General features: G+C 43.0%; 1 protein-coding gene across 2 annotated transcripts in view; it reads left to right on the top strand.

Annotated features, from left to right (window-relative positions):
- The window catches only part of SLC25A13 (solute carrier family 25 member 13), a 108740-nt gene that overhangs the window by 45855 nt on the left and 49686 nt on the right, over positions 1-13199 (top strand). For both annotated transcript variants that reach the window (XM_079948162.1, XM_079948161.1), the window contains 2 exons: positions 5743-5882; positions 12333-12479. In XM_079948162.1, coding sequence (XP_079804288.1) covers positions 5743-5882; positions 12333-12479 — 287 coding nt within the window. The remainder of the gene's footprint in view (positions 1-5742; positions 5883-12332; positions 12480-13199) is intronic.

The raw sequence follows: 13199 nt of genomic DNA, 5'->3' as shown, positions 1-13199 counted from the left end.
ACAAGACAGTAAGGGAAAGACAACATTTTGACTTTTTGTTAAATGCATGTCAAATAGATGCATTAAAAATGTCAACATGTAGCATGTGATGAAATGAATTTAAAACCAGCTCTGTACAAATGAGCATTATGCCTGCTGACTATGCTCCCATTTTGACAATTTGCAACCCAATTTTCAGTGCTTGAATTATGTGTAACTACTAGTTTAAGAGGAACGCAGGTGGCGCTGTGGGTTAAAGCCTCAGCGCCTAGGGCTTGCCGATCGAAAGGTCGGCGGTTCGAATCCCTGCGGCGGGGTGCGCTCCCGCTGCTCGGTCCCAGCGCCTGCCAACCTAGCAGTTCGAAAGCACCTCCGGGTGCAAGTAGATAAATAGGGACCGCTTACCAGCGGGAAGGTAAACGGCGTTTCCGTGTGCGGCTCTGGCTCGCCAGAGCAGTGATGTCACGCTGGCCACGTGACCCGGAAGTGTCTCCGGACAGCGCTGGCCCCTGGCCTCTTAAGTGAGATGGGCGCACAACCCCAGAGTCTGTCAAGACTGGCCCGTATGGGCAGGGGTACCTTTACCTTTTACTAGTTTAAGACAGCCAGAAAAGGGTGTGGTTTCGCTTAAAATCGGGAGGAGTCGGGGGGGGGGGTTGCATTTCAATATGGGACCTTCTGTCTGTTTGCCCATAGTTCTGGACACTGCCCCAGAGGGAGTCCAAAATCCTATTTTTTGTGTGGACCTTTGTGGTGATGCTAAGGATGCAATCCTATACTCATATACCTGGGAGTAAGTCCCACTGATCTCAGTAGGGGCTATTTCTGAATAGACATATATAGAATTTGCTGCAAGTTTCCCTAAAGCCCACAGAAATATGGATGGAGATGTGAGAATTCTTGTATGACTGCGTCCAAATTGGTCCTCTGTTCTGTGGATGCAGAAGTGTTCTTGCTGTCACAGCCCTGCTTGCAGGCTTTCCAGAACTATCTGGTTGGCCACTGCAGAACAGGATGCTGGTCTAGAAAGGCCAGAATTTCTCTTGCTTATCTAGCAGGGCTCTTAGGATGTCCATATGCTAGTACAATTGGGGCTTTCATAAAAAGGTGCCTACAGAAGATCATGATAGGGGTTTATAAAATGCATACATGTTGCAGAGAAAGTGGATACAGAGACAACTCTCTCTCTCTCTCTCTCTCTCTCTCTCACTCACACACACACACACACACACACACAAATATTTGCAACCAATCAGTGAATCAGGACTAATGAAAGAAAATACTTTTCTACACAACTTACGATTTTCGGAATTCACTGCGTCAAGATGTGAGAATCGCTGCAAGATTTAGAAGGATTAAGAAGGCAATCAGACAAATTCATGGACAATAAGTCTGTCAATGGATATGAGTCATGCTGACTGCATGGACCTTTCAGGTTCAGAATCTGTGTTGTTCCCTCTGTTTCCAGTGCTTATGTATAGTGGTGCCTCGCAAGACGAAAATAATCCGTTCCGCGAGTCTCTTCGTCTAGCGGTTTTTTCGTCTTGCGAAGCATCCCTATTAGCGGATTAGCGCTATTAGCGGCTATTAGCGGCTTAGTGGCTAAGCGGCTATTAGCGGCTTAGCGGCTTAGAAAAAGGGGAAAAGGGAAAAAACTTGCAAGACTCGCAAGACGTTTTCGTCTTGCGAAGCAAGCCCATAGGGAAATTCGTCTTGCGAAGCGCCTCGAAAAACGGAAAACCCTTTCGTCTGGCGGGTTTTTCGTCTTGCGAGGCATTCGTCTTGCGGGGCACCAATGTATGTGTGCCATTGCTTATGTAGCCAAAACAGCATCACTGCCACCAGCAAAAAAGAAGATATCATTAGGCTCTCCAAGTGAGAGGGGACCACCACCCCCCAAAGATTTGCAGAATTGCAAAAATAAAATCTGTCACTGGTCCCATCAATGTTGCGATCAATCTCTCCTAGATGTCCTTTCCACCTGGCAAGATTCAGATTATCTCCCTGGTTTTCCAGGGAGTATGGGACCAAGGCAACAGTTGGGACAGTGTTATGATTGTGACAATATTATCTAAAATGCTTACCAAGGGCTTTCTGTGTTTTTTCTGTGTATTTTAATGAACTGAACAGAGTGTGTGTATGAACTTTACAGAGCTTAGCTTTTGTTGTTGTTGCTCCTGTTTTGTTAATGATGTTAGCATTGTTTTATAGATTATAAATGCCATATTGATTTGTTAATCATATAATATGACTTTTGCTGTAATTGTGATGTTTAGCTTAATTTTTAGTTGCAGTTCTTCTGTATTCATTTTCTTACAGCCTTGAATATGGGATTCGAAGCCTCGGCTCTAATTCTACTGCATCGCTTCCCTTGCCTTCAGACCCTTAACAATGATTAATATAAAAGGGCCTTGTCAAAAGCTTTGAAAAGGCAACCTTGGTACTTACGCCATTATGCAATTTAGCTTCTTATGAAATCTCCAATTTGCCTTGTGCTCTTTGCTTAGCAGAAGATAGCTGTGCCTTTCTTAGCCAGTCGTTCGCTGTACTGGCAAGGTGGAAGCTTATTATTCTCTGTCAAGTTGCAAGTTCTTCCTTTTTTAAGATTACAAAATAAAGATTCAAAAATAAAGATTCCAGCACGGTTGCTTGGCTGCATAGAAAATGGCATTTTCCGGGTAGTTTCATTACCTAATCAAGACTCACGTCGTGATATTATATGAAAATAATCCTGAACCTGAATTCAATAATAAAAAAGGGAATTGGTTGGGTTATCTCCCACCCCCGTCCCCTGCAGAAGACAATTAAATATTGACTTCTAGGAAAAAATCCATACAGGTAGAGGAACAAGTGCCACTGGGAAGCCAGGAAAAACTCCATGGTAGGAATGAGACACCCAGCTGTCTGTCATAGAAGGAGCATCTCCAGAGACGTTTCCTACCTCTTCCAAGTGTTTGTTGTCCTAGAACTGCAGAACTCAAGGAAAGCCCAGGAAAATCCTATATGCACCTCACATTCCCTGGTGGCTCCAGACTATAATTATTTGGGGAGGAGTGCTGGAACAAGGTTAATGTATGGATCATAGAGCTGTCGCAGAGCCTCGAGTCCATGCAAGGCTTTTACAGTTATATAGTTGTCAACACAAAATGCTTTTTTAAAAAAGTCATCAGTTTTCATTTGCACGTGGGGGTAAACTTGGATCCTTATGGTGGTTTTTCTCTCCAGTGTCTGTATAAGTTGTAGTCATTTCTGACCTAATAGGTTTAACTTTTAAAAATAATAATAATAAATGGGGGGGGGGGGAGTTGGTGAGTAAAAGTGTGTGATTCAGTTTCATTTGTTATCTGCTACAGGGAATGAGCAGTTCTTTAAAAAATGGCTTCCTGCTTTAGATGACCATCTTTTTCATTTCTTCTTTCAAAAGCTAGTTTCTGGCAATTGGACCAGTGTAGTAGGAAGCAAAAGAATGGTACAGGGAGAACTGTAGGTATAAGAACGGCTCAGTTCACACACGACACCTAATGACTGGGGCTCAGCATCATCAGTCAAGTGTGCTGGGGCACATTTGGAAAATCTTGATCAATTTGGTCTTTCCCAAGAGCTGCTGTTATGCTACTGGGAGCTAAAGCATGGTCCGGCTTAATGTGTGAATCCAGGCTCATGGTTTGTGTGTCCCCAAGCAAACCACAAGCAATAAACCAAGAATAAGCTTCTATAATAATAATAATGATGATGGTGATTTATTTCTACCCTGCCCATCTGGCTGGGTTTCCCCAGCCATTCTGGGTGGCTTTCAACAGAACATTAAAAACAGAATAAAACTTCAAACATTAAAAACTTCCCTAAACAGGGCTGCCTTCAGATGTCTTCTAAAAGTCAGATAGTTGTTTATTTCCTTGACATCTGATGGGAGGGTGTTCCACAGGGCGGGCACCACTACCGAGAAGGCCCTCTGCCTGGTTCCCTGTAACCTCACTTCTCACAGTGAGGGAACCACCAGAAGGCCCTCGGAGCTGGACCTCAGTGTCCAGGCTGAACGATGGAGGTGGAGACGCACCTTCAGGTATACTGGGCCAAGGCCGTTTAGGGTTATGGATCATTGCTTGTTTAAAGTGAGACAAACCGTGAGTCTGGGTTTGCATATTGTGCTGAGCCAAACCATAACTTAGCTCCTGGTAATGTGGAAGGAGTGGAGGAGAAGCTAAGTGGACAGTTTTCTAAATGTGGATGAGAACCAGACCTGGCAGTTAAATCTGAAGCCAAAACACTGTAAAAAATGGTTCATGGGCATGAGTAATCTCTATATTTGATTCAGGCAGTATGACCATTGAGTAAGGACTCTGATCAGTGGATTATTCTAGATGAATGAGTGATGAATCCAGTGAAGAAAGAAGGAAAAATTTAAGAACCAGTCTAGTGAGCTTGTATTGGAGTTTGCGAACCATGAACGGTGGTTGGAAAGAAGTATATAAAAGATGAACAGCAAAGGGGATACCCTGTTTCATAGCCATCGCAAGTTGTCAATAAGAGCAATAAATAGGTGATTTTCTGGTGAAGTAGCTGCACCATATAATTCAGTGTGCACCCTGTCAGGAAACCGGCTAATCCTAATTTTAAAAAGATACACTGGAGTCAGTTTATGGCATCGCTTTTTGGGAAAAACACGTATTGCAGTTTTCAGGGATGCGTGCTGAACAAGGAGAGAAAACAGTGATTTGTGTGTAATCAATTGGTAGTGTGAAATGCCAATTTTCAGACATTTGGAGGGCAAGGAATTTGGAATAGTAAGTGATATGAAGCAGGGGAGGGGCAGGTTTTCTGCACTAGGAATCCTATTGAAAATGCACAATTATCTGAACGGCCAGTGCTGATTTGCAGGATGAATGTATTTATAATAGTGTTCATTATTACCATTTTGATAAATCGGGCAAAGTGCTGGGTGACAGCTAGACTACATGATGCAGTTCTCCATGACATTTCCAAACTGGTCTTCCTCAAGTGCAAGATGACAAAATGAGTCCTGCAGTTTCTGTCTCTTTACTGTGGGGCTGAGGATCCTGTAGCCCTTCAGACACCCTCAGACTCTCTTTATTGGTCCCAGCCAGCATGGCCAGTAGTTGGAAATGATGGGAGTTGCAGCTGTGGGTTTTCCTGCTTTGATGAATGACATAATTTTTTCATGTAGAGCATGAGTAAGGAATGGGTCGGTGAGGTAAGGACTGCCAAGTGTTAGGTCTGTCAAGTGTTAGAGGACACATTGCTCGCTTATCTGCATCCATGTCCATACTGTGGTGTTATGCTACGCAGGGGCTGGCAAAGGTTTTGTGGTTTGGGCCAGTTCACGATCCCGCAGACGCCGTGGTGGTGGGCCAGAGTGCATGCATGCACGCATGTGCAAACGCTATTTCCACCGCTCCTTCTGGCCAGCATTGCAGAAGGCGGTCCCTGCTCTGCTCCACGCAGGGGTCCATGGGCAGGTTAAACGACCCCCTTGGGCCGCTTGTGGTCCATGGGCCTTAGGCTGCTGACCCCTGTGCTACAGCATCACTCGGAAAGAAGGAAGCAAAACAAGGCAAGTGCAAATATAACCTAGCAGAACGTCTGAGTCTCTGAGCTAGTTAATCCAGAGTTATTGTTTATTTAAATGAAAATTTGTTAATGTTGCACAAGCTCTCATCGAATGAACAGATTTTTGCATCTGCTTTCATAATCATCTCTCTCTCTGTTTCTCCCTCTCTCCCCCCCTCCCCTTTCCTTCCCCAGAGGATGTTAAGCAGGTTTTTGGCCAGACCACAATTCACCAGCATATTCCCTTTAACTGGGATTCAGAGTTTGTGCAGCTGCATTTTGGAAAAGATCGGAAAAGGCGCCTAAATTATGCAGAGTTCACCCAGTTCTTATTGGTGAGTTTTGGCAATAAATATTTGTCTGAATAAAATAATAATAATAAAAGAAGAATTGCAAGGTTTAATCCCTTCCCCTTACTTTCCATGTTTCATTGCACAGTATCTGTCTTTTTCTTTTTTTTATAGACTGCTCGGTATGTTTGTGTGTGCCCATGAACTGTGATTGGCTAGTGGTGAAATTGCTGCCTAAGCAGTAATTTTTCTCTTGGCATCTGAAAGCAGCATAGATGTTTTTTTGAAAAGGATCCAATTCAATTTAATCTTGTAGGTGTGGTTCTGAGGAGCTGGCACTCAAGATGATTAAAGGCCCTTGGATATCCCCACCCCTATTTCAGCTACAAGTTCAGCTACGTTGGATATTTGTGACCGAAAGGCAGAGTATCAAATTAGATGCAACTCAGACAAACGTTGCCAAACCTAAGGTCTGGAAGTGGCAGCTTTAACCTATGTGGGACCGAATGAATTCTTTCTCCTAATGGAGAACTGGAATGTATCAGTGGCTTACAATGAACATATGGGAGGCCAACCAGCTCCCAGTATCAATGCGACATTTTACGTTGGACATTTGTTTGTGCAAGGGGAAGAGGGGAAGAGAGAGAGACACGGGGAAGGAAGGAATTTTGGGATTTACAACGGTTCTGCTCATCAACCCCTATCTTAAGATTTTTTATTATTTTTTCCCATACATTGCAGATAGCTTTTGTATTTACTTTGGAACAAATGTTTTGCATTTATTTATATCCGACGCTTGGGATGGGAATTTACTTTAAATACATGGTAGCAATGGCAGACACGGCGCTGAAAACTTCTTAAGGCAGGAGGAGTGCTTCTGTTTGTGTTTCCATTGGGTAGGCTCTAAAGAGCCATTACACAAGATAGTTTTGACAAAGGATCGTGTTTCAGGACTATGGAGCCTGTAATTTTGTTTACCTAAGGATGTTAGTTCACAGTAGGAAGTGTTATCATTTTGATGAGGAATAATTAAGATAATGCTACGAGGACAAATGCTTCAAATTGACTTGGTGGAGTAGATGGAGCCTCATTAACTCTTTGTCTGAAGAGGATGTTGGAATTCCTGATACAGTATAATCACATTCTGTTCGTTTTAATGACTCCCCTTTTGCTGACTTCACTATCCTTCATATCTAACCATTCTCGCCACTGAGGGACAATTTCAGGGGAGTGCAAATTCTAGCCCATTTCAAGGAGTTGGTGTTCCAGATTCCCAGCATCATCCTAGTGGCACAAGTCCGTCCCACCCAGCTGTCTGGCAACCAGTTCAAGACAGCAGCTTCTCACTGATCAGTCAGTACCACGATTTGTTGGAAAAATGAATTCAGGTGGCAGAGGTTTCTTAAAAATAGCTATATTTTATTAAGGTAATTTCCATTAAAAGAAATAAAGTGATACAGAAAAAAAAGAAGGAAAAGTGAGAGGGAGAAAAACAACAACAGATGCATATAAAAGCAAAAAAAGGGGGAAAAAGGGAAAAGCAGCAGTATACATTCTGGTATAATGTTATTGTCCTAGTACTTATGTAAATTTTAATAGCCTACTACATTTTGTATAAGGTGGCGCTGTGGGTTAAACCACACAGCCTAGGACTTGCCGATCAGAAGGTTGGCGGTTCGAATCCCCATGACGGGGTGAGCTCCCGTTTCTCGGTCCCTGCTCCTGCCAACCTAGCAGTTCGAATGCATGTCAAAGTGCAAGTAGATAAATAGGTACCGGTCCGGCAGGAAGGTAAACGGTGTTTCTGTGCACTGCTCTGGTTCACCAGAAGTAGCTTAGTCATGCTGGCCACATGACCTGGAAGCTGTATGCCGGCTCCCTCGGCCAATAAAGCGAGATGAGCGTTGCAACCCCAGAGTTGGTCACGACTGGACCTAATGGTCAAGGGTCCCTTTACCTTTATACTGCCTTGATATATTGAAAATCCAGATTATAAATAAGTAAACAAATAAATAAATATTGGAAGGATAAGTATTGGTAGGATAATCACCATATATTTGCCCTAAGCTCCTTGGAGGAAGTTGAGAAAGAGGTGGAATCCAGTTCTCATGAAGTGATAACTCTCACATCAGGGCACTGAACCCAGAATGGAGCAGGGCTAGGCAAAGCGCTTGATTCTCTGTGGCCCCCATTAAGTTCCCTTGGACATAGTAAGTGTTGTGCAATCTAGGACATAGTCAAGAGGAAGTATAGCCAAGCCCTCTCCTGGGACAACCCTTCTGCCACCCCACTACAGGGATTCCATGGAAATGTACAGTATATTTCTGTATACACTGGTGCACTGTGGTTCTTCTCAAAGGCAATTCTGCTGTTCAAAAGCCAATCTGCCACATGTACCCCATCTGCCATAAACAATGCAACACATTCCGGTGCAGTGATTCCTGGAATCTCAATTCTTTGCACCTGCAGAGGAAGGGTGGGTGTTGTTGTTTTTAACATCTGTATGCAGAATGCCTTTAAGCATCCCCAGTAGGGCAGTCATCACAGCCAGCCACCATGGGTCTGGGAATACGGTACCTAGCTTCTAGGCCAGATAACATTCTAGTTTCTTCTGTCAAAAGCTGCCCATAGCTGGAGATTTAGAGTGGCTGTTCACATCTTTAAGAAATCTTGCTTCGGATTAAGCAACCGTTGGCATTTAACCCTTGTCCTTTGATGCTTTTCATGTATATGAGTTGGTCACCTTGTTCTGGCATCTAGACCTTGGACCTTAAGACTGCAGGGGGACGCCGTTGTCTCTCTGCGTGAATTATATATTCCTCTTAATTTGTACCAGATGAGGCACCGTGGTGTACTTTAAAATTATTCTGCAAATACTGCCCCACTCAGTATAGGTTTATAAAATAATAAGAATAAAGGTAAATAGCTTGTAAGATCCTGCTGACAGCAGTTACTATCATTCTGTCACCTTTGTAAAGAGTTGCAATATCAGTATTGGAAATAGCTTTGATTAAGCAGAAGTACATGGACTTGTTACTAGTGAAGCTGTAGTTTTTTAAAAAGACAGGGGAAGTTTTAAGGGTCTCACAGGGAAACATGCATCTAATTTGATTCAGCATGGATTTATAAACTGTGGGCAGGATTCACCTAACGAATCCTGCCAATGGACGCCCTGCGTGAAGACTTCTACTTGCACAATGGGGCTTCCCCCTCCCTCCTGCCATGCACCCCCTACATACCCCAAAATTGGCTGGGGGGGGAGCCAAAGAACCCTCAGAAGAGTGTACAGGGAGAGGAGAGGGGGGCATTGTTCTGAAATGGCTTTAGAGCTGGCATCTCTAACTGAAAGTGTTAGCATGCATGAATAGTCAAAGCTGTGCCCCCTGAACCATTTTTAAATTGGCAACATGACTCCCAAGCAAACAAGCAAGATCACTTGCAAGGCAAAAATAAAACATACAGTGTACAGTCGTACCTTGGAAGTTGAGGGGAATCCGTTCTGGAAATCCGTTTGACTTCCAAAACATTCAGAAACCAAAGCACGGCTTCTGATTGGCTGCAAGAAGCTCCTGGAGCCAATCGGAAGCCACATAAGCTCCATCGGACATTCGGCTTCCTAAACCCATTGCGTGGATACAAACAAGTAGAGGCATGGGATAAATGAAATTAGGTTGCTTAAACTTTCTTAAAGAAAGACAGTAGTAAAAAACAAAACCTAACTGGAAGGATTCCAGAACAGCAGGGCCACCACCAAGGAGACTCTGGTTCAAATCTCAACAAAGCTTACTGGATAATCTTGGGCAAATCACTAGTACTCAGCTTCATCTGCTTGACAAGGATGTCAGGAGATAAAATAAATCACCCTGTGATCCTCGAATGAAGGGTGGTATAGAAATAATAATAATAATGACAATCTCTATGTTCATCACTCTTGAACTCTTTGAATCAAAGGCAGCGTGTAAATAGGATGGATAAATAGAATTGGAAGATTATTTTTTTAACACAATGAAGAAAATTGAATTTTTAAGTGAACAAGCATTTGTTTTAGTATTTATAAAACAGAACTGTTCATAAGATTGCACAAATGTGAGTTTTCTTCAGGAAAGAGAGTGTAGGCCACTTCCAAATAAGGTTTAAGCAAGAGGCTCACACAAAGTCTGAAATCTCTGCCCAAACACCAGTTTTTCACATTATGTTTTACATGTCCTCATTTTATGGCTTTGTTAAATAACTTCAAATGTAAGCTAGCATTCTGTTCTGGCATGCTCGTTGATGAGGTAATAATACCTGTCAATGGGACCTCACAATATGCAGCGGTGGGAAGGATTGTACTGCACTACATCAAGTGAATTGTTGATCAATTGGAAATATCAGTCATACCTGAATATAACCTCCCCGTACCTGGAAAATAAAATAGCTTTATGAGCTGTAACAGGAAAAATAGAGTTTGGAAAGTTGGGGGTGAGGGAGTACGGGAGGGGGGCGAAAATCAAGTTGGGAAATCCTTTCATTAAAGCTCTGGTGTCAGAGTTCCTGTTATCAACTGCAAATTAATTTTGTATAAACACTTATTGTGGTTTTTAGGAATTCAGACACCCAGCGTCAAGGAACGAAGCTGTTTTTAAAGTTATGTAGAGGGATTACGCCACCTCTAATCTAGGGGACGTTTGGCAGGCCATTTATTTTGCATTGAGAAGCAACTGAATTTATTTTTCTTGTAAAGTTGCTTTAACCCTTTCTTTGCTGAGTCTTGAAACTACAGTGTATATTGTTATAGGACATAACTCACAGCAGGACTAAGCTGCAGAAATGAAGGATATTAGGATATTTTTGAATTCAGTAATAGTAGTAGTAATAATATTTCTTATAGCGGTCAAGTTGCTTTTCTCACGGAGTGAGTTGAAGCGACTTAACATTAATACCAATTAAGATAATCTAATAAGACTCGAAAAACACAGCTGAACAGATAGAAGGCAGGACTTAGACATCTCGCCCCATCAAAGAGGCCACAGTGCCACCCTTCAAATTAATGGCCAAAAGTGCCAATAGAGAGAAAAGTCTTTGTCTGGTGCCTACAGATAGATGAAGACGGTGCCCGACTGGCCTCCTTAGGGAGATCATTCTGCAAGTGGGGGCCACCACCGACAAGGCCTGATCTTACACTAGATTCTCTTTTAAATTTATGGCAGGGCCAATGTCAAGGATTGGCTTGGCTGAGCATCTACTGATGACCCACTGATGAGAGCTCTGTGGACCAGCTATGGTGAGGAGGTAGAGCTTGGATGGAGAGCCTATGTCTGTCCAGATGTTGTTGGACTCCAGCTCCCATCAGTCCCAGACAGCATGTTCAATGGTTGGGGAAGTTGGGAGTTGGAGTCTAACAACTTGTGGAGGGCCACAGTTTCTTCATCTGTGAGACAGAAGCACTGAGGGAGAGGGGGTCATGAAGGGTGTCTTGCCTCGGGATCTCTGGAACCTAGAGCAGACACTGCTTTCACCTGCCAAAATTAGCCCATTGGTTTCAGTATGGAAGTGTTAAGCATGTACTTAACTCCCTCCACTGAATGGAGTTGGATTGGATCTCATCCTGTGTCTTGAATACTAAAACCGTCAAATCAGTTGAACCGTATTTGCTCATTGTTGTGAATATTTTATTTTAATACCTTGCAGTACAACCGTTCAGCCTTTCTGTCTACATATTTCAAAGTGTTTACAGCATCGCTAAGAAGACGATTTGTTAAAACAATTCATCAAGGAAGCAGGTTTCCTGATACAGTTAAAACATAGTAGAAATGGTAGGAAATGCTGCTTATGAGCTAATAATTGCACTCATTGGATAGAGAATAGGGTGCTCTTGGACCCTGGCTTCACCACCTTGTCCTTGCACTATTCAGTTTGTGGAAGCTCTGCTGGAACCGTGAAAAGATGGGGACTCCCAACATGCATGCAAGGGGCTGTTGGGATCCAACCGTTGACATTAGAATTTCAGACTTTGGAAGATCTTCACGACTGCACAAAAAGAAAACAAAATTACTATCTCCATACCTACTGTTTTGCAAATAAAGAGTTTGATCCTATGCATTAGATGGGCATTAATCTACAGAAATCCTAGGTTGAGATCACTTTGGAGAATATATCTAACCTACAAACTTAAAATGGAGTTAACTGTCCTGAGCTCCATGGGACTTTGGAAAGCTTCATGCTGTGAGAGGATGCTGACTCCCAACAGAGTTCTGATCATGACCCCATTCCCAAACCTTAACTAATATTCTGCAGCAACCTTCCAAATCTTACTGGACTCCAGTTCCCATTATCACTGTCTGGGACTGATGGGAGATGTAGTCTGACAGCACCTGGAGGGCATCTTGAGTATCTTTTGGGCTCTTTGTTTTTAAAGAATTGTGTACTCTTCAGTGAATTCTTAAATAAGAGAGAGAGAATGTGGCAAAGTTAGCTAAGAACCTTAGTTAACTGTTGTTTTATTTACGCCTCCAGGAAATCCAGCTGGAACATGCAAAACAAGCATTTGTACAGCGAGATAATGCCCAAGCTGGAAGAGTCACTGCCATTGACTTCAGAGACATTATGGTCACGATCCGGCCTCACATGTTGACACCTTTTGTTGAAGAATGTCTAGTAGCTGTAAGTAATTTTCCCATATCTGGGTCATGCCTAGGGACCTTGTCCCATTGAGACAAATGTGCATAGAGGATGTTAAAGGGAGGGCAGAAGACTCTTGTTTACTTTTGTTTATTCCCCCCCTGTTCTTTTTTGTTTGTTTTTTTGCTAGTATCTTTAGCCCAGCCTTTGGATGTGAGAGAAGGAGTTAAAATTTATACATGATAAATCCATTTAACCATTCATGCAAGGTTTCCTTCTCCAGACGATCGTGATACTATCTTCTCAGGCCCAGAGTAGTAGCCAGCAACGTTGAGGCTGTTATCAGATGACCCGTTGCACCATCAGGGTAATTTTTTTTTTGTGCTGTCCCAACAAGCTACTATTCCCTGTCGGGGCAGTTCTGCATGAAAGTCTTGTTTTGTAAGGCTGATGTTCTGCTGACACAGGGGTTGGCAACTTGTTCAGCACCAAGGGCCACCAAGGGAAGGATACTGAGCTTGAAAGCTCACATCTGCTTTGCATGGTTTTAAATATGCTTAATCTAATTTAACCCACAGATTGCATGAAATTTTGCATGACATCTTAATGTGGATGGCAAGAGAGCCTCAAACTTTAGCTATAATTTAGAGGTATGATCCCTGCACATTTGACCCTACAAACTGGTTGGTTGTGGGGGGTGAGATGGAGGTGGAGTGGCGGGTCGTAATATTTCACATTCAGGCACCAATTCTAGCATGTTGA

This window comes from Podarcis cretensis, assembly GCF_951804945.1.
Source record: "Podarcis cretensis genome assembly, chromosome: 12".
NCBI classification, from domain to species: domain Eukaryota; kingdom Metazoa; phylum Chordata; class Lepidosauria; order Squamata; family Lacertidae; genus Podarcis; species Podarcis cretensis.
The sequence above is the reverse complement of the archived record's forward strand: the minus strand, read 5'-3'. Positions and strand labels throughout refer to the sequence as shown.